At 35.4% G+C, this 27,927-nt stretch overlaps 1 protein-coding gene across 1 annotated transcript; it reads left to right on the top strand.

Moving 5' to 3' along the window:
• Positions 1-39: 39 nt before the first annotated feature.
• On the top strand, positions 40-27,473 carry LOC149551764 (uncharacterized). The gene is made up of 2 exons (XM_089787263.1): positions 40-319; positions 26,395-27,473. The coding sequence occupies exons 1-2, from the start codon at positions 223-225 to the stop codon at positions 27,063-27,065; spliced, it is 768 nt and encodes a 255-aa protein (XP_089643389.1). The 5' UTR covers positions 40-222; the 3' UTR covers positions 27,066-27,473.
• Positions 27,474-27,927: the final 454 nt, after the last annotated feature.

Here is a 27,927-nt window from a genome sequence, read left to right as displayed (position 1 = left end):
TCCTACTATATATATATCTTTATTATTCTTTCAAATAAAAACTCTATCGGCTACCCTTGCACCTCCTTTTTGGGTGCAGGTGTTAGGAATAATAGACGTTCAAGTAGCTTAAGCGCTTCCTTGTATGACCTTCATAGCTTTGTCAAAGTTTTGCCAAAATCAATTCTCTGAAGCAAGACGTAAATAGACCAGAAGATTATTCCTTCTTCACGGCTAAAATTAATGGCGCCACAGCGATGGACATCCGCTATTCTTTCCAAGCTCCGAACGTCAACCAGGGCTTTCATGACATCTCCAGCTTTACATCACCAAGGTTCCAGTAAGTATAAGATCATACCTGGCTTTTGCATACGATAAACCTTAAACCCTAAACCCTAATGTGATGCTTGCGCTTTAAACTGCAATTGCATTTTTCTGTATCAAAAAAATGCAATTTATCAATGGAAAACCCAATTTGTTTGTTTACAGTATCTCACAGGCATCTTAATTTAAATGTGTATGGTTATGACTGGATTGACAATGAACTTTGTGTAGATGGTATGAAAAGGCGCAGTTTCTCAAATTTCCGATAAGATGAGAGATCTTATTGTAAAAACAAGAATGTTCTTATATCTTCAGTTGATCGGTTGCTATTTGTCTAGTTTTATAAATAGCTGTTTATGGCAGCTCAGAGATGCTTTTAATCTACGTGGAAGTGTTATTTTCTAGTGTTGTCCAGTCGCCTTTCAATTTACAAGGTTTTAAAATACCATAAGTTAACGTGTCTGAAATAGCGGCGTGGACTGTGCAAAAGACAGCAAATTGAATAGTAAAAATCTCTGTATTTTAAAAGAAAATAAATGGTCTTCCTTCTCAATCAACAATATTTGTTGATAAAATTCATGTTGAAAAATCAGTTTTGTTTAGACAAAGCCTTTGTCTGCTCTCTATTGACATTTTAGGAGGCAAAAAGAAGAAGATTTTTTTCCTAGTTTGGAAATTTTCTCCTCACTTTAATTGAGGGTTGAGTCTCAGAGTAGTATCCTTGAATTTACCTAGTCCTCTATACTCCTCTCTTCGGGATAACTAGAACTCATTTTACTTGACTTCAGAGTTGCACTCGTAAGTATTGCTGAATTGAATCCTAGTCCTCCTGATCAGTGTAGGATTAGTTAAATACTTCAAATTTTAGCAAATTTAATCAGAAGTAAGCTTTTATATAAGAAATGTTATTGTCTTCAAGAAATCTTATCAGTGAAAAAATGCACTTTCTGAAAGATGGTAAAAGATGGCTAATTGGTGAGAAATAACTCTTCAAGTTGTTCATGTCAAATTTTTAAACAAATTGGAGATAAATAGCAGGAAAAACATAATGAACAGATAGACACAAAGATTATCTTGGAAATCCCTTCAATTGAGGGTGAAAAACCCAGCCACACCAAAAAGCAACCCTTTATTGAATAATAACATAGTCTAAGTACGAAGCTCACAATCTCTTAGAGTCTGCAGACACTTAAAGATTACACAGTACTCTCTATACAAAAATAATGAAACTGCAACTGGAAGAACTACCCACATCATGAACACGACATACAAAAATATTAAATGCTAACATATGAATCCTGGTCTGTGTTTATTGTTCCATATTGTTAAAAGAGATAATTCTTTAGAGTCTAGACTGCAAAGATGTATGTATTCTATGATTATATGTTTGAATATTGATCATGAATTTTTATTATATTATTGGGAGTAGTGTATGCTTTTAGCATTGATCTCTATATTTCTCTTGTTATTATTAACCTCTTGGTTGAGGGATGGGTCAAGAAGCAATGGGATGATGATGAGGGATTATATGCAAAGTCAACATGGGGATGCTGCTTGCAGTCTATGCCAATCTTACTTCCCGTAGATTCCAAACTTTATGTTGATTTTTGGATCTGCTGCAAATGTATTGACACTGCCATAATATTCGGTATATGTGTTTCAAATGGCAGCGACTTCTTATTTATAATGAGAAAAAGATAAGAAGAGACATGTGCCTTCATGGGACATGTCTATTCATTAATTTGATAATTAATATAATAAAAAATATAATCATATACACACACACACACACATATATGTAATATTAATTTCTCTCGCATAATAAACTTTTATCTCATATATAATTATATATAGCCATAGTTTAATCCAATTGAAGCTACCAAACATCAATGCTCCCTCTTATTTGGGAAGGATAAACACAAGACATATATTACACCATTGACAATCTTTACGAATGCCACATTAAGGAAATCTTTGATTAGAAGATTTTGAGTATTTTAACATCACATTTGATATCATGAGTATTGGCCTTTAGAATATCAACATATGATATTCACCAAATACTCTAAGTAATGGTCTCCAGAATATCAACACTTGATATTCACCATGTATTCAATAAGGTAATGCTTTGTAGAACATCAACATATGATATTCACCGTTTTGATATAACAATTGAGTATTGGTCTTCAGAATATCAACATATGATATTCACCAGATACTCTTTGAGTAATGGCCTCTAGAATGAGATGCAAGATATTCACCAAGTACTCTAAGTAATGGCCTCCACAACATCAAGTTGTATGATATTCACAACCTACTTTGTGTAATGGCCTCTAGAACATCAATTTGCATAACATTCACTATATACTTAAAAAATGTTTATGAGGTATGTGCACGCACATTCTCATAATGCTTACCATATAAACATCCACCATGCAAGGTATAATCTATCATGATCTGAATAGACATTGTAAGATATCCATCATAATAGAAAAATAAGTAATTGTAAGATCGTCACCTTTCAATAACTTCTGCAATCACAAGTGACATCATTTGGAAGTTGTCACTTCCTCATCATAGGGGGTAGGCCCATTAAAATCACATAGTCATGAGGTATATTCATGAACTAAAATCCTCTTGACTGCTTCAAATCATTTGAGAATCCATCTCAACATGGTTTACTCCCTCTGAATCAATATGACCGGGATCACTGAAGGTTGAATGAATTATATCCTTTATTTGCTCCTCTTTCAAGGTTGCCTCTAATGAAATTTCAGGCTCTCTCTAAATCTCAATCTCTCTCTTCCTGCAAAAACATACTTAGATGCAAAGATCAAGGCAAATAACTCATATATAGAAACACAAATAATGAGTAGACAAATGTAATACTCAATAATAATTACTTATTTCACGTAGACAAAGAATGGCGGTAGAATGATGAATCCCCTTAGGATTTGAGATTGGTTTTATTTAAGAGAGTTCCTCCTCATCGGTACTCTACTTCACATACTCTCATTTTCTCGCTTACTTTTGATTCACTTATATTTTATATCTTTATTCTAACCTTTTATATTATGATGGTAACTTTTCAAAAATCTTGCCTCTTTATTATATCAATACTAAACATTATAACTTATTTATTTTGGTAAATTCATTATATATATATATATATATATATATATATTCATTCTCAATTATAATGTTTGATATAATATTTCATATAACCTCAATCATAAGAAGGAATATATTCTTAGCTCTCTCATGCTCATCCTGATGATGGATCATTGAGTATGATCCAAAACGTTGATGCTAATAAAAATCACACACAATCTCACCTAGAAGCATGAACATAAGGAATATATGTTGATTTTCTTGAGGATCGTTGCAAATGTAATTACATTGTTGGTAAAGTATATGTTTTCCAATGACAGCAATATCACTTTTATTTATATGAAGGAAGAGACATGGAGAGACATGTCTCCTCATGAGATATGTCTATCCATTATTATCTAATAAATTTAATAACAAATGATTATTTAATAATATAATATCTCATATATATATATGCTTTAGTCTCATAGTTTATCCAACTGAAGCTACCAAACATCAATACTCCCTCTTAGCTATGGAGGATAAACACATGACCATATATTATCTCAATGTAATATAAAGATATTGGAAGTAATGACTTCCAGAATATCAACTCATTTGACATTCACCACGTACTGTTTGAGCAATGGCCTCCTAAATGTTGAGTTGCAAGATATTCACCAAAATTGTGAGTAATGGCCTCTGAATGTCAACTCATTTGATATTCACCAAGTACTTTGTGTAATGGCCTCATGAACATCAATTTGCATAACATTCACCATATACTTAAAATGTTCAAAAGGTATGTGCACGTGCATTCTCATAATGCTTACCATATAAACAGCCACCATGAAAATTATAATCTATCATGATCTTCATAGATATCATAAGATATCCATCATAGTAGAAAATTAAGTTATTGTAAAGTCATCACCTTTTAATAACTTCTGTATATACAAGTGATAATCATTTGGAAGTTGTCACTTCCTCATGATGTACACAAGGGGGTAGCCCCATTAAAATCTCATAGTCACGAGATATATTCATGAAACACAATCCTCTTGACTGCTACAATTTATTGATCACTAGAGAATCCATCTCAACATGGTTTACTCCCTCTAAATCAATATGAGTGAGATCACCGAAGGTTGACTGAATCATATCCTCTATCTGCTTCCTATCTTTAACGGTTGCCTCTAATGAAATGTTAGGCTCCCTCTGAATCTCAATCTCCCTCTTCCTTATAGGGTTGATGCCCGACATCCTTATAGACCCCTGATATGACTTGGCGCTTGAGATAAATGTATCGGTATAGGTGTTACCTCCTATACCATTAACATCCTCGAGACTCGCTCTTTGGAATCCACATTTTTTTTTGGAAGGCTTGACCGTCGATAGGGACCATGTTTCCCTCCACCTCTTTAATATTTATTCCACATGGCTTGCTCGGTTAATGTTATGACAGTCCCTTTTTATTTCTTGTTTTTTTTTTTGAGCATATACATTTTTAGTCCTTGTGTCTTCTTTAATATCCTTTGAAGATTCCTTATATGCTTTATTCTTCCTCTCCATGCTGAATGGATTTAAATGCTGATACTTTATTCGATGAGCACATTGCTGGCTTAATACTATGTTCAAACTTCTATTCCTCTTCCGCTATATGTCAGACCTTTGATTCCTCGCAGGTGTCACCTAAATTTTCTCACTTCTAAATCTTCCCTTCACATATTTTTATTTGTGGCTCTTTTATATGCATCTTATTTATTTCATAATCTTCCCCATATAGGGGTCAATAGTTGTGCGTGTCCATAAGATGGTATGCTCCTATCCAAGATACTACACCGACTTTGGAGGCTGAGTAGAATTACTTCACTATCTGTTGACCAGATGTATATCATATCCCTTCCTATTTGCTCCTGTGATTTATTAATGCCCAACCAGCAACTTCCAGCCTTCGTGGCTATCTAAGCAACCAAACTCTCATACTAGTGTATAATTATTTATGATGATAGATCAAGTTTTTGTTTTTTTCCTGTCCAATTCAATAAAAGGTATTTATGTTCTTAGAATTTATTCAAAGATCTTCTACATATCTTCTACATACTCGATCTGAAGCAGCAATAAATATGTTCCAAAATAATTCCTTCCATGTTTAAGTAGCGACTATAGTCACTAGCAATGATCTACAATGATTGTGTCTATGACTCTATATGCATCTGCCACACCTCTTGTTTGAATAGTTCTTATTCTCTCCATGTCTCTTCCCTAAAAATAAATAAAAATGATATCTCTGCCATTGGAAAACATATACTTTACCAACAATGCAATTACATTTGCAGCAATCCTCAAGAAAATCAACAATCTAAAATATAAAATGAATATTACCCACTAAAACTTACTTTGTTATTACCTATATATTGGGTCCAAGTCCCATTTGCCTAATTCACGTGGACCTCTCTTAACTATTATTTATTTTCTTCTTTTCTTATATTTTGAGTTCCTATTAATATGGAGTCCATATTCGACATGATCAACTTCCAAGCGATCCTTGACTGCCATGACTTTGAACTCTTTTCCATTCCCTTATTCTTATCTTCTCCTCACAGTGGATTTTTGTTGGCTTTTTGATGCCTATCCTTACTATGAGGATAAATGAACACTACATGTTTACATTTATAAACAATATCGAGTTTGAAGTTTCAAGCAAAGGCCCTTTACAAAACTTAGACAAATCACCAAATGAATAATAGTCTGGATTTTGCAAGGAATTTAATAATTTCTGTGCACCCAATAATGAGTACTCCGAGTGCCATCTCCCTTCAAGTATTTTTTTCCGTCCTTAGTTCTTCGCCGAGAAATAATATGAAGTGGGCAATTAGCACCAAGACAAATTTAATAAATTAAGTTTGTTGCAAACTATAGTTGATGGTAATCTTTGATTTCAAGAGTGGAATTCCATCTATTAATTTGGGGCCCACAATAGCACAACAGTAATCAATAATCCTCTTGGAATTTAAATTTGTACCCATATGGCAAGTTTCAAGCATCTATTGTTGGTTGGAAGGTTGGTACGTTGTCATTTCATGTTGGTGTGACTATGGTGGTCTTTGTCCCCAAATAATATGAGAATATCTTGTTCATGCGTGTGCAAAGGAATATATTTTTCCCACCTATTACACTCTGTCAAGGTAGGGTCACGTTGCAAGTCATAGTAGATACATGGTGATCGTGTTACCCTTGTAAATGTATGCATGCATGATGTGTGATTCAACTCTTGCCATTTCCATTCCATGTCATCTACTTCCTTCAAATCATGTGTACATCTTATGTGAAGGTGATGCCAAACTGGGCAAAACTAGGTGCTCTCACAGTTATCTTGCAAGTCGGGTTCCAATCTTCACCAAAGATGGTGCCCATATGGAAACAATCAACTTTGTAGCCATCAACCCTGTGACCCTGTGATCGACTATTTTTGCGGAGCAACAACTTGCAAATTGGGTGCTTCAACTCTAGCAGAACGAGTGATTACAATGTGCATTTGTTGGCTACCTCAAGTTCATTATCCTAACATTCCATCTTGAATCAATAGTCATTGCCATCGGTTTTGATTGGCCAGTCAGATTTCTATTGCATAAAATTTCATTGCTAAATCTTCATGTATTATCACTTTTCTTACATTTGTAGTCTGGCTCTGGTACCATGTTGATTTTCGGATCTGCTGCAAATGTATTAACACTGCCATAATATTTGGTATATGTGTTCCAAATGGCAGCGACCTCTTATATATAATGAGAAAAGGATAAGAAGAGACATGTGCCTTGATGGGACATGTTTATTCATTAATTTGAAATATAATCATATATATATATATATATATATATATATATATATAAATTTCTCTCACATAATAAACTTATGTCTCATGTGTAATTATATCTCATATATAATTATATATAGCGATAGTTTTATCCGACTGAAGCTACCAAACATCAACACTTTAGTGCTGCTAAAATCTCAAAATCAATTACAAGATTGTTGCTTATGATTGAATCCTTCAGGACTGATCAATCAATAAACCTGGTAAAGATTTAGCAAACAATCTGAAATGTAATTTCTATGATTCTCAGACTTGATACAATAGTCTTTCTCAAAAAACAACTCAGAATAGCGCCATAGATGAAATAATCTTCCACACTTTTACCATAGCGACCAATGCAAGATAAGAAATAAACAACCAAGCTGCACTGCTGATAATGAAGATACAATCCTGTGCCTTAAAAAACAATCATTCCCAACACCGTGCCGAAAAGAATACTTTCGATGACCAAGAAGAGATACGAACATCATCCACTGAAGGGTCACCCAATCACTTTAATGGATGTCACTTACAAAAAAATGCAAGATTATGCTCAACCATGAGTGGTCACCTTCATAATCGACACTGCCAGCAAAGATAGAAACACACGGATAATGCTTAGTCAGTAGCCAAGAAGGAATATTGCTTAGATGGAAGCCAAGGAGGAATAACTGCACAAAATAATAAAGAAGAATGAATATGAACGGTGCCAAATCACAATACATCACCAATAGTCTGGCAATAAAGCACAAAGCAAAAAACGACATTACTGATAATTATGAAACCTCAGATGTTGATCAATCAATGGCCATAATAAGATGATGCCAAGTCAGCATGTGACTTGAACTGGCCAGAGAACACTTGATCATAGAAGACTGAAGAAAAGTGAATCAATATGAAAATATTTGTGAACGCCAAACAATGAGCAATATAGAAATAATGTAAAACAAACAGCAATGACATCTCGAGTAAAAGATCTGACTCAAAGCTACAAGATTCAACCCTCCTACCATACAAAATGCTTATAAAACGTCTTCCGCAAATTGCTAGACAATCAATTACAAATTGTTTGCAATATACACAAATAACAGAAAACAAGAATTACGACATCGGCACTTTACTTAACAATTAAAAAAAAGATAATAGACAAGAATACGACACGCCAATAGTCTTTCAACCAATATCGCAAGAGAGTAATAGGTGATACACAAAGGTGACTCCATGAAGACTAAACAAAAAATGGCAGCGTCTTCAAAAAATGTCGACACATCCATTAAGAGGATAGTTGATGGTAGATACTCGATGCAGGACTGCCAGCAAGGATGATGCTTAGATCCAAGTCAGTGATTACAAGGCACCAAGAGATGCAAACATGAAGAAGCATGAACACACATAGGTAACAGAATATAGATAGAACAACAGACCCCAGCAAAATACTTAGATAAAGCAGCTGCTGCTGCTCTAGCCAGAGAGATAATATGAAAACACTGCAAACTGGGAACATCTGAACCTAGAATAAGGAAGAGCCTCTACATGAAGAGGATCAATAACAAGATTAGAATGATTCTGCAACTCCATAGCAAAACAAAGGACAATAGAAACAACACTATGCATGATCACGCATAGATTTCTGAGCTCGTTCAGACAAATTCAGGTATAAAGATCTTTCTCACAGCTATTAACATTCAACACATACAGATTTCCTACAAAATACTCAATGCAGTTTACTACAGATACATGAACCAAAGAACAAGAGAATCTCCCTTAGTTTTCTGTTAGCTAACCTGCTCTGATATCATGTTAATGTTTCTCCCAGAAATAAATATAAACAATAATAAAAAAAAGGAAAAAAGAGCATGTAAAGACACACCAATTTATCCTAGGAAAACCCTCCAACTTGAAGGGGAGAACCCAACCACACAAGAAAAACATCTCTTTTATTAAATAATAAATGTCCAAGTACAATGCTATTAACTGAATACAATACAATACATACCACACAAGGCAATCATACATATATATTGAATTGAGAGACTCTTCATATCATAACCGGAAGTCTCTTCAATTTCCAAATGCAGGTCTCTTCATATATCCAAATGCATTTCTCTTCACACGACACAAGTCTCTTTATATAATAAAATTTCAGATATTTTGAGTGACACACCTAGCACAACTTGGATGTCATGTTGTGCTCACTTGGAAATATCATCATAAATCTCTTCTTTAGCTGCTGATGCAATATAAAGGCATTTTCTCAATTTCAACATATAGCAATATCAGACGTAAAGATCTCTATCAAAGTTATAATCTTCAACACCTGGGACCCTATAATAACATTTAACAGTCAGTTTTCCTAGTCACAATATTTCATTTATACAAAAAAATTAAAATATTAAAGTTAAAAATATTTTATAAAACTTGCATTTTAAATTTAAAGTTATATTGTAGAACTTAAAAACTATAATTTAAAAGTTAAAAACTTATGATTTTATGAGATAGACACTAAATTTTCTTTTAAGCCTAAGCTTTTAACACTCTTAAGATTCTTAATCTTATCTGAAAATTTCTAAATTTCCATGCAGCTGTCACTAACAGTATTAACAAAGAAACAAAAAACAAAAGCAAATGAATCTTAAATCGGCACATTTTATCATTCTTTTATTGTTACTTATGTGATCTCTTTGCTGCTTTATTGTATTTGACATTAATTGTTCATTGTGCGCAAAATATTTCTTCCACTCCATGATCATAATGGGAATAAAATAGTCAATGACAAAGTGAATTGTTGACATTGTCTAGTTTTAGTTGCTTTTCCCTTTTTTAATTCTAAGGGCTTTTTTGTTTTCTCTAGGTTCTTTCAATATTTAGATTTATTTTTTTGAGAAATATCTAGAGGCGGCCACATGATATCTTTGTTGTCGTTGGAGATGCACCATAGAAAGTGTCTCCCAAGGGATGTGAGATGCTTCTCCTTGCAACTATGTTAAGTTGAATTACAAACATATATTCTTATCACACACACACACACATCTTTGTTATCGGATTTGCACCTTGCGACCGGATTCGGGTCTGGGTTTGCACGAGTCCAGATTCGCGTCCGAGTTCGTTGTGGGTCCGGGTAGGGTCTGGATTTTGGACTGTGGGTTTGTCCGGGTTCTTACTGGCACGAACTGGGCAAAACCTAGGAGGGCCCACAATAGTAGGGTCCAAAAAATGAAATAAAACAACTTAAAGTAATTTTTAAAAATTTTTTTTATGTAACCCTAAAAGGAGCCTAATAAAAAACATTTCACACTAATCTCTCATTTTGGTGTGCCCATTTTGCAAGTTTTAAGAGAAGGTTGTAGAGATTGTTTATTCCAATGATGAGGATCTAGATATATTTTTAGCCAGGGATGAAGCCATTGATCCCTCACTGTTTAATGACCCATTTGACCCTTGAAGGGCATTTGATACTATGATCATTGATAAACTATTAAACACTCGCTATTCATCATTATGTTTAAAACTTTTTATTTGATGAACTACTCTGTGTTTTTAAATTTTATTTTGCAATTTAGTAACTCAATGTATGATTTTCTTTACAATCATGAACATATATTAATGAGCGGGTATTTAATGTTTATCTTTGACATTTGGCATTGATCAATAATCAAGCAACATGTATTCATACTATGAAATGACTAAGTTTTGCAACTATGCGTGTTTCTCTTTTTTTTTGTACACACACACACACTCACAAATGCACCCACAAACCCAAATGGAATTTATGTTTTGTTACCCGAACCCATGAACCCGAACTCAGACCTGAACCTGAATCAGTAACTTAGATATATATGCATATATACACACACAAAACACATGCACATATGTGTGTGTGTGTAATTCCATTTAAATATGCTCTCTGCTAAAAATTAGAGTTCCACCTTTTGGATAGAGTCTTGTCCCATTTTCTAGTTCTCATGCTAATGTTTTCCCTTTTCGCCCTCTAACCTCTGGCTAGTCTCCTATTTCTCAAAATTCTTTCTAATTGCTTCCTGATTTGAGACAAAATAGACAATGTTACCAAAAAGTTGCAACTGGAAAACAGCAATTACTGATACAGGTTGGTATGACTTCTAGGTGCATGTAGAATCTTTTGTTGACATTTTATTTCATCAATACAAGAAATGTTATGAAGTAGAACTAATCCAATCCCTCTCCTAAAGATTTCAAACCTATAATTTGAGCTACACTCAAGAATTCCAATCACCTGCTTAATCTCTAATTGGATGCCACAATGTCAATCTTGTTTTTGAATAGAGATACAAGAATGTTATTTATGGAGTTCCGCGTGGACATGTTCCCAGAGTCCTCATGACATTCCCAATATCTCAAGGACCTGGGGACTTGGAGGGGATGTTCCTATTGCGAATGTGATGTTTATTTTTGTTGTCATTGCTGTCAACATACCTTGGCTAATTGGATGGGGTTCTGTTTTGATGCTTTGGTGATTTGGATTGGTGTGCTCCAGATGTTGTGTTGTAATGATATATCTCTGGCCATGTTTATCCTGGCCCCATTCATATTCTAACATAATGAGATACACCCTTTTGGGTCTAATCAATCTTGAAATTGGTTATTTTGTTTCAGAAACATATTTAACATTGTAACATTTAAACTCTCTTCATTGGCTCTTGATAATATGGTAATTGGGTAGTTTGTTATTTTGAGCGAGGAGTTTTTGTGTTGTCCACATTTCATTCCTTCTCTGCCTGAATCTTTTGTCGTGACCTAATTCAAATTGTGTTTGCCCAACTTAAAAAATTATGAAGGCATGGAATGATATAAGTAAAAGATATTTCTTGTAATGATGCAAATCTGAAAGGAAATATCTAGATATTGTTAAGCATGCAAAAGTGTCTGCCTTGAGGTCATAAGGTTCCTCTAGTGTTGCATTTGGTGATTGTTGTTTCAGTGGTGGATTCCCTTTATTCTTCTCTTTGCAGTTAGCCTTTTTCTTTTGTTTGTGATAGTCGGGCTGTGAGCCCGTCTGCAATGAGCAACTTGGCAGTGAGCTACCCTTTGTAAAAATCACCTTGACTGGTGTCACCTTATTCTTCTTTTGGCAGTGAGTCTTTTTCAGTTGGTTGTTATAGTCGAGCAGTGAACCCATCTGTTATGAGCAACTTGGCAGTGAGCCACCCTTTGTAAAAATCACCTTGACAGGTGTCACCTTATTCTTCTTTTGGTAGTTTTTCTGTTGGTTGTGATAGTCAGCCACTATAACCATCCACAATGAGCGACTTGGCAGTGAGCTACCCTTTGTAAAAATCACCTTGACTGGTGTCACTTTAACTAGCATTTCATAATTGAGAATTACGATTCTCCATGGATTTTCCCATCATGGGTTTTCCACGTAAAATTCTGGTGTTCATTGTGTATGGTGTTCTTATGTTCTTTCATGTTCGTATCTGTTTTATTTATTTGATTTAATTAAGGTTGATCCATATCATTTAAGATTAAGATTTTTTTTTTTGATAAATGAATCACCCTCCCTTAGTTATCCACAGTGCTATTCAACAATTGGTATTAGAACTTTGGTTCCTCGAAGAAGAGCTTAACTGCTTGATGTAAATCTGATGATGCACAAACTGACAATTCTTGCGTTTGATAGGTCCAACTGTAGTTTCTGGAAAGTGTAGATAGGAGGTTTCCTGATTTTCCTAAGTTACAATACTTGGAAAGCTGTTGAGACAAAATATGTTGTACTGACAAATGGTCCTACTTCTGGGGATGAGATTACAGCTTATGAAGTGAATAAAAAAGCAAGGTACACAATCTTACAGTTCTTTACCAAAGACAGTTAACAAAAGTAATTGCTTATGAAATTTGAGAAAATTTGAAAGAAATCTATGAAGGAAATGATATAGTCAAATTTTAATGAAGTTGAAAGCAAAGCGTAAATATGAAAACTTGAAAATGGAAGAAGTTGAAGATATAGCAAGTCACTTTTAGAGAGTTGACAGTGCAATAGATTAATCAAAATTCAAGGAGACACTGTGACAAATGAATATGTTATGGAGAAGATTCTGATGATTTTACCAAAAGGCTACAGTAACAAGATCTCAGCTATTGAAGAAGTGTATGATCCAGAAAAATTCATCAGAGAGCAACTTTTTGACACTTCGATCTCTTTTGAGATGATGAAATTTTGAAAAGAAAAGGAGAAATTTGAAACAACCCTAAGAGCCACGAAGACAAAAGAAATCCAAATAATTATAGTTCAAACGAGTTAGAGGCAAACTTTTACAAGAAAACTGAAGAAAGGTATTGACAAATACAAAGGTATGTCACCCCTTAAATGTTTTAGATGTGGAATGATTAGTCATTTAGCAAGTGTATGGGAAAAGGAACAAGACAACAGTTTAAATAATTCATGTAGAAGACGTATTGTGTCAATGACTATGCCAATGTATCAGATGATGAATCAAATTTAAAGGGTTACTTATTTTTGGTTGGAAAATGAACCTAGATTTGATATCTCTAACATTTGTCCAAAATCTGATGTTTACACTTTTAACTGCATTACATATTAGAAGAAGTAGAGATGAATGGTTGATTGATATTAGATGTTGAAATCATATGATTGGTGATAAAAGTAAGTTTGTAAAACTTGAGAAATATGTTGGTGGTTTTGTTAGGTTTGGAGATTTTCAAATGACACAAATTGTTGGAGTTTTTTCTATTACTTTTGATGAAAAACATACAACTGACAATGTTTACTATGTCAAGGGTTTATATCATAATCTATTTCAGCATTAAACAGATGTGCACAACTGGTTATAATGTTGTTTTGCAAGATGATGGTTGTGAGATCCATAAGAGTTTCAGAACTGTTGTTGCAATTAGGAAAAGGACAAGTGGGAAGATGTATCAATAAAAACGATCTACACAGAGATGCTTATTATCACAGTTAAATGATAGTTGGCTTTGGCACTGGAGGATGTGCGACATTAACTTCGACAATTTGGTAAGGATAAGTTCAACAGTGTAGTTAGAGATTCGCTAGGACTGCAACATTAGCTGCAAGGAATGTCAAGAAGGAGAGGAGTCAGGAGAAATGTTTAGAGGAAAAGAACAATCATCTACCAGATTGTTGGACCTAGTACACACTGCCCTATGTGGCCCAACCAGAATAAGAAGCTTACAAGGTGAGAGATATTTCGTGTTTTTAATTGATAATTATTCCATATTAACTTGGGTAGCATTTTAAAGAGAAAAATTAGAAGCATTAGAAAAAATAAAGATATGTAAAGCAAGAGTTGAGAATGCAGAGTTCACTTTTGATGAATTCAACTTTTTTTGTGAGAAACATGACATGAAAAGGTAGCTATCTGCCCCAAGAACACCACACAAAATGATGTAGTAGATAATATAAATTTATTAATGTCCAACAGGATGATGAATTCAACTTTTTTTGTGAGTAACATGACATGAAAAGGTAGCTATCTGCCCCAAGAACACCACAGAAAATGGTGTAGTAGATAATATAAATTTATTAATGTCCAACAGGAGACCACAAACAGATCTAAGGGACTGCAAAGAGTACAACAGGTCCGCAGCCAGCAGTCCGTGGAAAGAACAAAACAAGAAAGCAAAAAATAAGGAGATAGAACAAGAGGCAAGAAGAGCTTAAGTATTTCCCGCAGGTGAGAAGTAACCAAGAACCGAAGGATAAGACCTGAAGCAAAGGCAATTACAGGTCCTAGGCTGCCTCAAAGAACCATATGTAGGGTGGAGTTGCCGAGTATAACCACTGTGAGGTCTCATTGATCTAGTATGACTCTGAGAAGTAGAGGGACGACTGAGCAACCTCTTCGTCTCTTAGGTAGAAGGCATGGGAGTGAAGGAGGAGGTGATGAGTTGATGGGAGTCTCGATTTAGAGGGCACTGAGACTCGAGAATGTGGGCCTGGAGTCATATAGCTTCTTGCATGTAAAGCATAGGGTACTGCTGGTCGGTGTATCTGAAAAACGAGGATAAACTCCCACACCCTCTAAACAGGTAGTAAAATCTCCCCTTGATCTCATAGTAAATGGCGCAATGAAAGACAAAATGTGTTTCCGACTCCGCCTCTCTAAGAGAATAGAGGCAGCAAATCCTATCCTCTCTAGCAATCTGATGGTTTCTCTGAATGCGAAGGCACCTTGAACGAGCCCAAAGATATGCAAAGGGCATGGGTCTAATAGTGAGTGAGGTACCAAGGGCAAACAATGATCCCATCCTGAATGTCCATGTAGTGCTCAACGTAGAAGACCATCCTCGGTCCGAGACCCCCATAGGGGTAATCGAAGTCGTGCCTGATATACTGTCTGTGGATATCTACTCTGACAATCCTGTATAGATCCTGCCGGGAAGGGAGGAGGTGAGTCGAGGCATTGAAGGAGAATTAAAAGGGGGGGAGATGATCAATCAAGATCCCAATTGAACCAAGAAGAGCAGAAGCCTTAGCGAACCAACAACTAGCCCCACCAGCAGAGTCGGACCCAACGACCGTCATGGAGGAGCAGTATGCCAAGTGAGAATATCTGTCGCAGCTCTCCGAGGACTCAGCGAAGCCTTGTAACTGATGAAAGAATGAATTAGATAGTTCAAGAAGCAGCTAGAACAATGATAAAAAAGTAGGTTTACCAGAGTTTACAAGAGAGAATCTATACGCACAGTAGTATACTCTGGCAATAATGTGAGGGGCAATTGATGGTACTTGCGGCCGCTCTTACCATGGAAGTAGTGGTTTGGACTTCATTGTCATGGTCCCTCTTAGTCTCAGCCTCGGGTGTATAATTAGATTTAGTGTTTTCATTGTGAACCCCAACCTCATTTGCGCTCATGTCTTGGGAACACATTATAACACTAGACTAAACAATACAAATTTTATAAGTTTATACTAAAATTAAAATTCAAACTATGCATGCAAGTTACAATATAATGGAAAGGATTAAGATATAAGGTTTTCTTACTTCAGATTGAATGAAGTGTAGAAGTAGAGAATGCACCAAAGTTTCAGCCTAGTTTGACAAACTTGAAAATAAAATTTAAATTTCAATGTTGAATCTTGATGACAATATGAAAAATAAACAATGAACTTCACAATGAATTATTGAATATGCACTTGCATCCATATATAGTAAAAGAAGAAAACAAAAGAAATTCAAAGAGCAGTCAAAGAATCTTATGCTTGAAAAAATCTTCCAACTATTAAAACTTGAGCCCAGAAATCAATGAAGATAACTAGCAATAAGAAAGAGACAAAATTGAAACAAAGAACATCAGAAATATCCTAGGAAAACCCTTCTAGAATGAAGGGAAAAACCCAACCACACAACAAAAATATCATTTTATTGATAAGAAAATTCAAGTGTACAATGCCTGTCGCTTGATGCGATATAAATAACTTAAGGAGAGACTCTTCACATTCCAAACAAAGGTCTCTCCAAATTCCCAAAATGAGACCCTTTATTACAATTACAATAACAACTCTTCTAATTTCCATGCCTCAATGCATGTCGAATGACACATGTCATTACATTTAATATTACAATTGAAACATAAGTGTCCTTTTCAGCTGAAGGTGACAATGAAGGTAATAACGTCCATAGTTCCAAAGATAAAGATCTCTATTGCAACTACAATCTTTAACACTCCCTCTTAGCCAGAGAGAGATCTTTATTTAAATAATCACACAAGATTGCAACCAAAATGTCAATAATAAAATCTCATTACATAGATCCTATAAAATTCATGGAATCACTCAACATGAAAACTTGTAACAATCGCTCATATTCATGGAATCACTCAACATGAAAACCTGTAACAATTACTCATATTCATGGAATCACTCAATATATAAACCCGTAACAATTAATTATATTCATGGAATTACTCAACATGAAAATCTGTAACAATTACTCATTAATGATCATGGAATCACTCAACATGATAGATTTGTAAGACTCATAACTAAGCCTTTAATCACAGACTCTCTCAACATGAACTGCCATATGGAATCTCTCAACATGACATCCAACTCCCATCACGAAATCTCTCAACGTGATGGCATCATGGACTCTCTCAACATGATGTTCACTATCTCATACTGAAAGAGTTATCATAACTGATCTTATAATCTCATTTATCCACACAAGAATAGAAATAGGCATAACAAAATAAGACTCAATTCCATTTAGTTCTCAAATTTTACAAATACCACAAGCATTATACGTATATATGAAAATGAAGGGGATTCCATAAGCACTCCCTTTTAATTATCAAGCCTCGCTCTGAAGCTAAAATCTCCTTCTAAAAGTCAACATCTCCCTCTTAATCAAAGCAACATTCACTCCATATTGCTTCTCTAGTTGTATCCTATAACAAAGGGAGATTAATAACATTAATCCATAATAGAAGTCAATAACCATTGATGCAACCAAAGCAATGATAAATCCTAAATACTGCTCAATTGCATAATAAAAACTTATCTGTCATAATCTTTGTTGCAGACTTCAATTGCTTCTACATAGATTGTCCACTTTAATCCCAATTTCTTGTCGTCTTTTGAACATATTTTCTTTCAGAATCATGTAGATCTCATATTTCCCAAACATCAAGAAAAATAGTCATATCAGGAACTCAAATTCTATAATACAACAACCATTAAAAAAACATATATAAGAAAGGCAAAGATAAAATAGAGACTCCCTCTCTGCAACATCAACTACTCGGTAGCCAAAGCTTACAAATAGTAGCTTGCCAATTATCATGCAATTGAATGCATAGAATGGCCCGAGATCTTTCCTCATGAATGACAACACCCGACAATTTGAATCCCCTGCAATTGTATTCTTGGCAAGAAAATGTCGATAATCAAGAGAGTGCTCTACACATAGTTGTTACTTTGGTACTCATGCAATGATTCCTGATGCATGATTCTAGTCATCTTGAGAAACGTCTTCTTTAAGCTGTTCTTTAAGCTGTTATAGAGCAACTCTTGAAGTAACAAAAAATTGACAAAGTGGCCAACGTCGTCAGGAATCATCGTGAAATTGATGATGTTCCTCCATTGACTCCTTTGGCCTGTAAATCATCACACATTCATTCCACGTTACACACTCAATATTCTCCACTCTAGCAACGTGTGATAGCTTATAGGAAATAAATAGGCGCATCAAATGATTGATTCGAGTCCAGAGATTTCATGTCTTTGCCATTGCTCAAATCTTTTCCTTGAAAACCTATGAAGAAGGAAACATATAGCTTGAAAGAAAGAAACCTACAAAGTTGGGAACATTAACAACAAAATATAATTGTACATTTATTTCACTAAATAAGGATTAAATCCATGAAGGATTAAATTTGAGCTTTCAAACGACACGAAACATGGAGATAAAAAAGTTATCAGAATGAAGCTCATATGATCGAACAACACAAGTTGAAGCATGAGATGCTCGAAAATACAATCCCATAGCAAACTCATATTTGCGATAGAATGCCTGAAAGAGCATCATCTATGGAAATCAACGCATCAATTTCGTAGATAATGCATATACGTGTATGTACCATAGCTTTCCAAACACTCTTCAGTATTAAATCCAAACCAAACTAAATGCATAAAACCACATAAATGTTAACAACTAATTCTACCAGAAAGATGAATCTAGAAGAATAAACAACAAGAAAATTAATAAACAAACAACCAGCTCTTGCATGCGCACAAATACTAAGCTCCCAATCACCATGCATAAAGCCAATATATTAACTCGAGACTACTGCAGTGATGACGACCGTGAAAACATGATGAGGATCATATAGAAAAGATGACATCATCTAGAAAAATTGAAGGAATGCAACCAAATATATGAACAATGATAATACCAGAAAGGGACAGAAATGAAAATATTTATTTAATCACTATATTGAAAGAAGAATCAAAAGATGGTCCACACCGAATCATAAAACAAACATACGAGATGCCAAAAAATAAGAGACTTGAATGCAGCTATGTTAACCAACACGAATAGGCTTCTATTATTGCTAAAAACAAACCTGGCTTTGATACCATGTTAAAATTGAAACCCAAAAATCAATGAAGATAACCAACAATAAGAAAAAGACAACTAAAACAAAGAACACCAGAAATATCCTGGGAAAACCCTTCTATAATGAAGGGAAAAACCCAACCACACAACAAAAAATATCATTTTATTGATAATAAAATTCAAGTGTACAATGCCTATCGCTTCATGCGATATAAATAACTTAAGGAGAGACTCTTCACATTCCAACTGAAGGTCTCTCCAAATTCCCAAAATGAGACTCTATTACAATTACAATAACAACTCTTCGAATTTCCATGCCTCAATGCATGTCGAATGACTCATGTCATTGTATTTAATATTATAATTTCAACATAAGTGTCTTTTTCAGCTGAAGGTGACAATAACGGTAATAACATACATATTTCCAGAGATAAAGATCTCCATCGCAGCTACAATCTTTAACACCAACTAGGTGTAGAATCATCCTCCTTCCTCTTCCTCTTGCTCCTTGTCTCAACTCTTGCACTTGTAGTCTTGTAGAACTTCAATCACACTCTTTCACTCCACTCACTCTTTTGCTCCTTTTCATCCTAAATGTTGAAATTAATCTGTGAATGAGGGACATGGAGTGTTAAATAGAGTTTAGGAGGCGTTAGTGGGGCTCATTAGCCATTAGGGTTCAGCCCTGGGCTTTTATCGAAAAAAATGATGAATTTTTATTTATTTTTGATGTAATTGGGCACAAGGCTCTTCTGGGCATCCTTGGGGTGGTTAAGGGATGTCTAGCCACCCTTGGGACGTCTCGAAGACATCCAGACATCCTTGCTGTGTTGATGGTGTCCCTAAGCTTTCGACGGAGGTGGTGGGTGCCTCTTGCATGTTTATGTCTTGGGAGACATTCTCTTCGCCGAATGCCAAGATTGAAAAAAAAATTAATTGTAGGGGTAGTGATTCTGTGGAATAATGCCCAAAACAGTTCTTCCCATTGTGTCCAGATTGCCCAAAAACCTTAATATCAATTGTTTAAATGTCAAAATCCAACACTTTTTCCCCAAGCCTCCAGTGATCTTTTTGTTTGTATAGTTGTACAACTGTTCATATTGCATGATTTGTACACAGTAGTTGGCATCAACAGCAGTTGGTAGATTGCATGGAATATTCTTGGCTTCAATTTGTGGCACGTTTTATCACAATTGTTGTCACTCTACAAGTTCTGCATGACGTGGTATGTTTGCCAATAGAGGTATGGCTATTTTTTATAAATTAATTATACATTTTTTGCGAGTTTATCTAAATGATTAGTGCCTGGTTTTTGGGTGCTTTGTCACATTGATTAACGTTGGGCTAATTTCGAGTAGGCAGTGTGGCTCTGCCCTCTGCCAATCCACCACAGCAGCGCCACCCCTTTACTCCATTAGGGGGCTTGAGAAACCCGTTTTCAAAACCAACAACATTGTTTATTTCGACAATTGTGTGCCAACACCTGGGGGTTTTACACATCCCCCACCCATCCACAAAACTTGAGTTGGGCCTTTTTAAATTTTGTCACAACTTTCTGCCTGGGTGTTGAAATTTCACAAGTGAGATATTGTCAGGAAGTTTGTTTTGAGCACTTCACAATAATAAAAGGCTTTTTTTGGTTTATTCTGTTGCAGGTGCAATCAATTGTTATTTGAAGTTATACCTTTGTTTTGGCTCTCGAGTTTACAACTTTTTGCCACAATATTTGATTTTCATGACTCTGGTTGTTGGAAAGGTATCACAAAATTCTATCAAGCTATATTTCATGTTAGTTTTTACCATATTTGCATTCTGGATGATCACTCGGACATGCTGACACTTGAGATGTTGTTTTGATTAAATTATTTCATTTCAGCCCCATTCCATGTAGTGATCTCTAATTTTATCATTTGAGGGGTGTACTGTTGTAATAATTATGGGCTATGCTATTTGTTCTTCTCTATTCATTCTGACTAAGGATGATTATGAGTCTTGACAAGAAGGCATCTTGGGATTCTTGACACATTGCAGGCGGCTCAATTTTTTGCACCATCTTTATGGACTCATCCATGAAACAGAGACACAATGGAAGAAATCATTTAGGGTAACAAAATTGATCACGTCATAGTATTGATTTCTACAACCATTAGTACATGGATCTTCAGGGAGACATACTATTGTATCTCTGGAATCAAGGTCCCCAAAATGGTCTGGACCACGATTTGAGATACCTATGGAGATCCACATAATCTTTCATTCCTAGATGATCCTGCATTAGATTGCCTCATTCCTCTTGATGATGTTGGTAACCTACCATTTGGTGAGGATACATTAGAGGAGCTTGAATATGATGCAGCACTTGAGCCTGTTGATGATCAAGAGACCTCTTGTGTTTGAGAGCTTTTAATGCATATATTACTTGACAAATATTTCAGTCTTTTTTTTGGAATCTCACACATCTAATTTCGAGCCAATTTGAAGGGTTATTGATGACAGTCATGGCAGAATTGTTGTTACATCATCTGTGTCTTTGGATCTAGTTCAACAGCAGTTAAGCACTTGATGTTGGTTTGTCACCTTCTACATTGAATGGGCACATCATTTGATAGTGGCATCATTATCTACTGTGGACTTGACAACATGTGAGCAAATTTCAGAGACAGTCTTCATGCATCTGGATTCTTCTTGCTTCTAATTCCTATTCAGAATGAGAAGTGTTCCTGCATTTGTACTTGGTCCATCCTCTTCCCAAAGGATGATATGTTGTTTGTAGCTGATGTGGTAGGATCACAGCAAGGTCCTAGTTCACCCACTAGACACTCCTAGACTTCTCTATAAGCCTCCTAGGATCTTTTCCTTTACCCTAATCTAAGGGAAACTCTTCTCAATTACCCTTCACCTCTGATCCTCACCAATCAATTTGAACCACCACACTATCTTTGAAACTCACCAATGCCTTCATTGTGTCAAATCTCCTATCTGACCACACAGGGCACTTCTCCTTTCAAGATGGCACGTAAAGACTTCTCTCATAGTCCATTCCATAGATTTTAAGGTTATCTTGGTGGTTAGGTCCATAGTTTTCTTACCGATCTCATTAAACCTTCTTTTAGACCTTGTAGCCCTTGAGCCCCCAATTAGGTCTCCTATTAATGATTTTAGGTAATAACTCCTTAAACATCTTGACAAGGTGCGAAACAAATTTTGGATTGTGACACCCTTTTGGACCATCTTCAAGATTTATCAGGTTTCAGGCCTGCAACTCATCCGTACAGTACTTTTCTAAACATCCCCTAGTTTTAAGGGTTTTAGGAGTTTATAGCAGCCAGTCTTTGTTTGTGAACAGTGGACACCCAAATGAGCTCAACTGATCACCAAATGCTGACCTAAGGACCTCCATTCAATGTTCTGCACATTCATACTCCTGATTGGCACAAACCAATCCAACCGTCCTAACTTTCAAGCTCTGCAACATCTACAAACACCTAGCCGGGTATAGCAGTCTCGCCTAGGGCTTGATTGCAAAAATAGCAAACCAACTTGTAAAGCTCCCAAAATGCATATGTACAAAGTATATACAATGCTCTTCTTGATTCCAAGTGGCCATAGAAGTTTGACCGTTGGAAATCAAGATAGAGCCATAACTATGCTGCTAACTAATTACAAACCAGTAAACAGGTCACTGTGAAAGAATTTATCAAACACCTATTAGACCAGTTTAACTTTCAAACTCAAAGGTACATTAAGAAACTAGATTCAATACCCTATCCAACCATGTGAACACAGAACCCCACTCAATCCATTAAGGTGTGGATGAAGGGCTTGAAAGCAAGACCGAAACTAAATTGCTGGAATTTGCTCTTCACTTTGAACTTGATGTCCTTGGCTTGGAGAGGTGTTATATAGACCTTTTGCACATGTGGCAACTAACTATGCCGCTCCTCAATTGTTCTTGATTGGTTTTGCATTTTATTGTCATGACAACTTTGCAAAGTTGCAAACTTGTCATGAGCAACTTTGCAAGATTTTTGCATTTCTTTGTTCCGTGCCCTCAAACTAGTTAGGAGTGTAGTTTAGTTCAATTTCACTAGCTAACCTCATTTCATACCTTTCCCACTATTTTGGGACTTTTGGTCAATGCTGACCATGGTTGACCAATATGAGCAACTTTGCGCAATTTGCCACTAAATGAACAACTTATTGACTCCAACTTCTCACACATCTAACAACCTATTTGCAATGACTCTCAAACACACTTGGAACTTTATTCCAGTCCGTTCTTGGTGGATGGCTAAAACCACCTACAAGCCAAAATTTGCATAAAACTTGTCAAGTTCCTTAGGTGCTCCTGCACTAGTAGTCTTTGGATTATGTTTTGTCTTCAAGCATTCACCATTTTTGTAGGACACCACACAATGTGAGGGGGCTACATAGTCTCTCTTTCCTTCCTATATAGGGATAATTAATTGTATATTTGTGATGGATCTCATCCACGGGGATCTTGTCTACTCCATCCATCACATGTTCATGTGGCTTCTATCTTTTATCACTTCTGTAGAGGAGTTTTGTCCCATTGGGTTATTTTCTTTTGTCCGAATGTGAGAGAGAGTAGTGTGAAGCGTGATCATGTTTTGCATCATTTGCATTTGTTTACATTCTCTTTAAGTTTCACTATGTTGATGTGGATGAGTGTTTCCTAACTGATTTCCCTCTTTGTAGTATGCACAAGGGACATTAACTAACTAGAGATCGGATAGGCCCTTTGAATATGTTACATTTACTAGGGGATCTCAGATCTTTTGAGGTGTTTTTTAATTTAATCATATCTTTAGTTGTCTTGTGTCATAGGTTAAGACACGTGTCCAAATCTTGTCTAATCCTATCTCTTAACATTGCCTATATAAGCAAGGCATCATGTGTACATTTTTTGATTTAGTATCCAATTCAATCTAATACATTGTGCCCATAATCAAACCTTATTTTATTTTTGCTGCACTCATGTGGAAGGCATCCTTTGTGTTTGCAGGTGATCCTAAAGACTTGAGTGCATTGGTGACTAACATAAAATGAGTTATTATTATTTTGTCAACTCATTATACATATCAATGTACTTAATTATTAGATATAAGCTCAAAAGTAATCCTTTATCTTTATAAAGCCCTGAAAACCATCCCAATATGAACTCAAGGATGAGTGCTATGTGTGGAAGGGGAGATGTTTTCACTCACAGTATAATGCTTATGAATTTTCCATGTTTGTGTTTTTCTTTTGTATCTTTGAACACATCTAAGATGGTCTGGCCATAACCAATACAGTTTCCAACTCCAGGAAGCCTTTGGATATGGATACCACTAAGATCAGCTGGTCTGAATATTTATCGGATGCATAGAATTGCACATATACGAGAGGGGAAAAGAACCTGGTAACATATTATTTTTCTTTCAGGTTCTTGTGTTGTCGCTTTGACCTCACTAAGAACAAAAAACCCAAACACAAACCAGCAATTTAGTTCCAACAGTTTGCGTATAACCAGTAATTTTCATAAACGTTGTTTTTCCTAATTTAAAAAAAACTATCTTATTGACTGCCTCATTATGGGATGTCCTTGTTTCAACTCTTGTAAAGTAAGTTACATGTAAGGTTGCTTTATGTATGGAATTTTTGACTACAAATTCTTTATACATGCTTTGATATGCTGCAGCGTCCTTGTGATTGTTTCAAAACGTCTTGATCGTGGTTCCTAAAGCCTTTACCTGCTAATGCTTTTACTGAAACTATAGCAAATCACATTTTGGAGCTCGTGTTCTTGCAAATTAACATAATGATAAAAATAGAGCCAGTGACATGTGAGAACTGCTATTGTGGAAGTGCTTTACCTGGAAACTATACACGGCATTTCTAGTACAATTGCCAAGAAAATAATGTGCAGGCCTCAGCAAGTGTTTTAGTAGAGCCAGCACTTTTAGTACAATTGCAAAAAAAAATAATGTGCAGGCCTCAGCAAGTGTTTTAGTAGAGCCAGTTAACTTTTGGTCTGTTGAAATATTGTTGCCAGTTGTGACGTTCATATTGATCATCCCTAGTATTCAAACATATTTCTTTTTTGGCAATATAAATTTACTTACATTATGAATATTGCAGCAATTGTGGATGTTTTACCGGGTAAACTGCAAAAAGTAAGCATGCTCAGAAAATCTGTATTGCTGAAAAAACTGATTTGTATGTGATGGTTTCCAGAATATAAAGCTGTCAATCAAAAATAGTTAGCCATTTTAAAGTGTTAGTGACAGTTGTTGTAGTGCTTTTCTGAATTTGTCAGTCTTAGTTTCATCTTTACTTCCGAAAGAATACCCCATTTAAATTTTTTTGCCCTTTCTTTTAATTTTTTTTAATTTTTAGCTTTTGATATTGATAAATTCAAGAAAAAACTAACCTTAAGAGCTAGCAGGTTTTCACAATCCACAATTGTATACTTTGTGCTTCCGTATCTTGATTGTGTAATTTTTTTTTGAGTCAACGTTTCAGGTCACACTCTTGACACATTTATCACCTCCTTGAGCTCTCTTGTCCTGATGATGGTTCACAGAGTGTGACCTGACATGTTTCAAGATTTTTTACACAATCAAGATCTAGAAGCACAAGGTATACAATAACTACCCTTACTATGGGCACTAAAGAGCTAAATTGTCACAACTGTCCAAATTGCAACTGAAGTGAAAACCCAAAAAGTCTAAAACCAAGCTTAAAACTGTTCAGTGTCTAAAAATAGTAATTCATTCGCTTCTTATAAAAAATCACATTATTACTCAGTTTAGCAACTACTTATCATCTGATTTAGTGATGACTATATGTTCTTTAGGAGAACATGAATTAGCTGGACTTTTTTTTTGATTTTCCTCTTTTTTTCATCTACAAAAAAGGCATTGTAACTTCTTATCTACAACAAAGGCATTGTAACTGAAAATTATGATTTGGTGGTTTTATACGGTTGTTAATTTAGATGCTCGAATCATATTGACATATATTTCTTTGAGTTTTTAATACTCCTTTTGAATGCATAATGATCAGGTTATTTCTCTCCTGTTACTGATGTGCAAAATCGATGCTCAAGCTTCAGTTCTCACCTGTCAGAGAAATTTCTCTTTCTGAATGGGAGATTAATGTCTGTCAGGATTCCTTATTATCAGAGAAGCTATTCTTCAAAAACTGGTGTGAATGTGTTTGACAGAGATGAAAATAAAATAACTATAGGGCCACAGGAGTCTGCCAAGAGGGATAATCATGTTGTATATTATGGTCCAATCTCTGAAACAATTAGAAGGGTTAAACTTCTATCACTTTCTACTTGCTGCTTGTCTGTGTCACTTGGTCCTGCTGTTACTTTTCTTACTTCCCCTGACATGAATATAATTTTAAAGGGGGCTGTTGCTTCTAGTGTTATTTTTATCAGTGCATCCACCACTGGTTGCCTGCACTGGTTCGCTAGCCCTTATGTTCACAAGCTAAAATGGCAACCTGGTTCTGACAGCTTTGAGGTTGAAATGTTATCATGGCTAGCAACATACATACCTAGGACGATTCAATTTTCTGATGTTAGACATGCAGAGACAAATAGGCCATATGTGACGTTCGAAGCAAAAGGAAATTACTACTACATTGATGCTGACCGATTCCCAAATAAGGCTTTGCTTGCAAGACTGACTCCAAGGCCCCCAACCCGGACCTTAAAGAATTTATAAGAGATCTTAATGGGGAAAGCGCATGGCAGCATTTTTACCAAATTCAGCCAGATCCAGAATGTTTGGACTGGTAGGATTGGTTTGATGTGGTCTGGAATTTTCAGTTCCTATAGATTAAAAAAAAAAAAATTCAACATTTCCAAAAATTTTGGTCTCCCAAGCGAATTTATTTTTTCCAAATCTTGTAACTATGTTCGGCAGATATATTTCAGTTGTGCTAGATAGCATTGTTGAGTCCTTTCTTTGATAAGAAAGTTTTATCCTGGTGATTGAGAGGATGGGCTACCATTGCAATGATTTGAAAGTAAGCTTTTGAGCTTCTATGCTTTGAAATGTTAGATTGTACTGGTTGTAAGTAGCCAATTTCGCATTATGCAATTCCTTTATAATCTTCATTTTAGACTTTAATGCATGGCTGGAATTGAATATGATTTTTCATTTTCTAATAAATGGATCCTTTACATTTTTTTATTAAGGTAAAAACTTGTGCCTTAAAAGCAATGAAAAAGAAAAAGCCTTCATAGTTGAAGTGATTTTAACCCTGCTTATATATAAATATTGTAGGTGAAGATGTCAAAACCTTCACAGGTCAATTTTATTAATTTTTAATCCTGCTTGGTCGTTTTCTGCCCTGTTTTGAAAGCACATATAAATGTGTAAAATTAAAGTTCCAGGGACATGGTACCCAAAATGGGTGTGGATGCTTTTCAAGACCAAATCTGGCTATGACAGGATGTGGCAATATATACCATACAAATATACACGATGATTTACCTCCTCAGCTCAACGTACATAGGATATTGTGATAGAATACATGGCGTTTATCATGTAGTAAAATATAAAACTATGGCATTCAATTTTA

This window comes from Cupressus sempervirens, chromosome 6, assembly GCF_028749045.1.
Source record: "Cupressus sempervirens isolate cs-2001-9-10 chromosome 6, ASM2874904v1, whole genome shotgun sequence".
NCBI lineage: Eukaryota > Viridiplantae > Streptophyta > Pinopsida > Cupressales > Cupressaceae > Cupressus > Cupressus sempervirens.
The sequence above is the reverse complement of the archived record's forward strand: the minus strand, read 5'-3'. Positions and strand labels throughout refer to the sequence as shown.

Coding starts and splice junctions, on each gene's coding strand:
- LOC149551764 (XM_089787263.1), top strand. CDS start 223: ATGGCGCCACAGCGATGGACATCCGCTATTCTTTCCAAGCTCCGAACG. Junction 320..26,394: donor TTTACATCACCAAGGTTCCA/GTAAGTATAAGA, acceptor CATAATGATCAG/GTTATTTCTCTCCTGTTACT.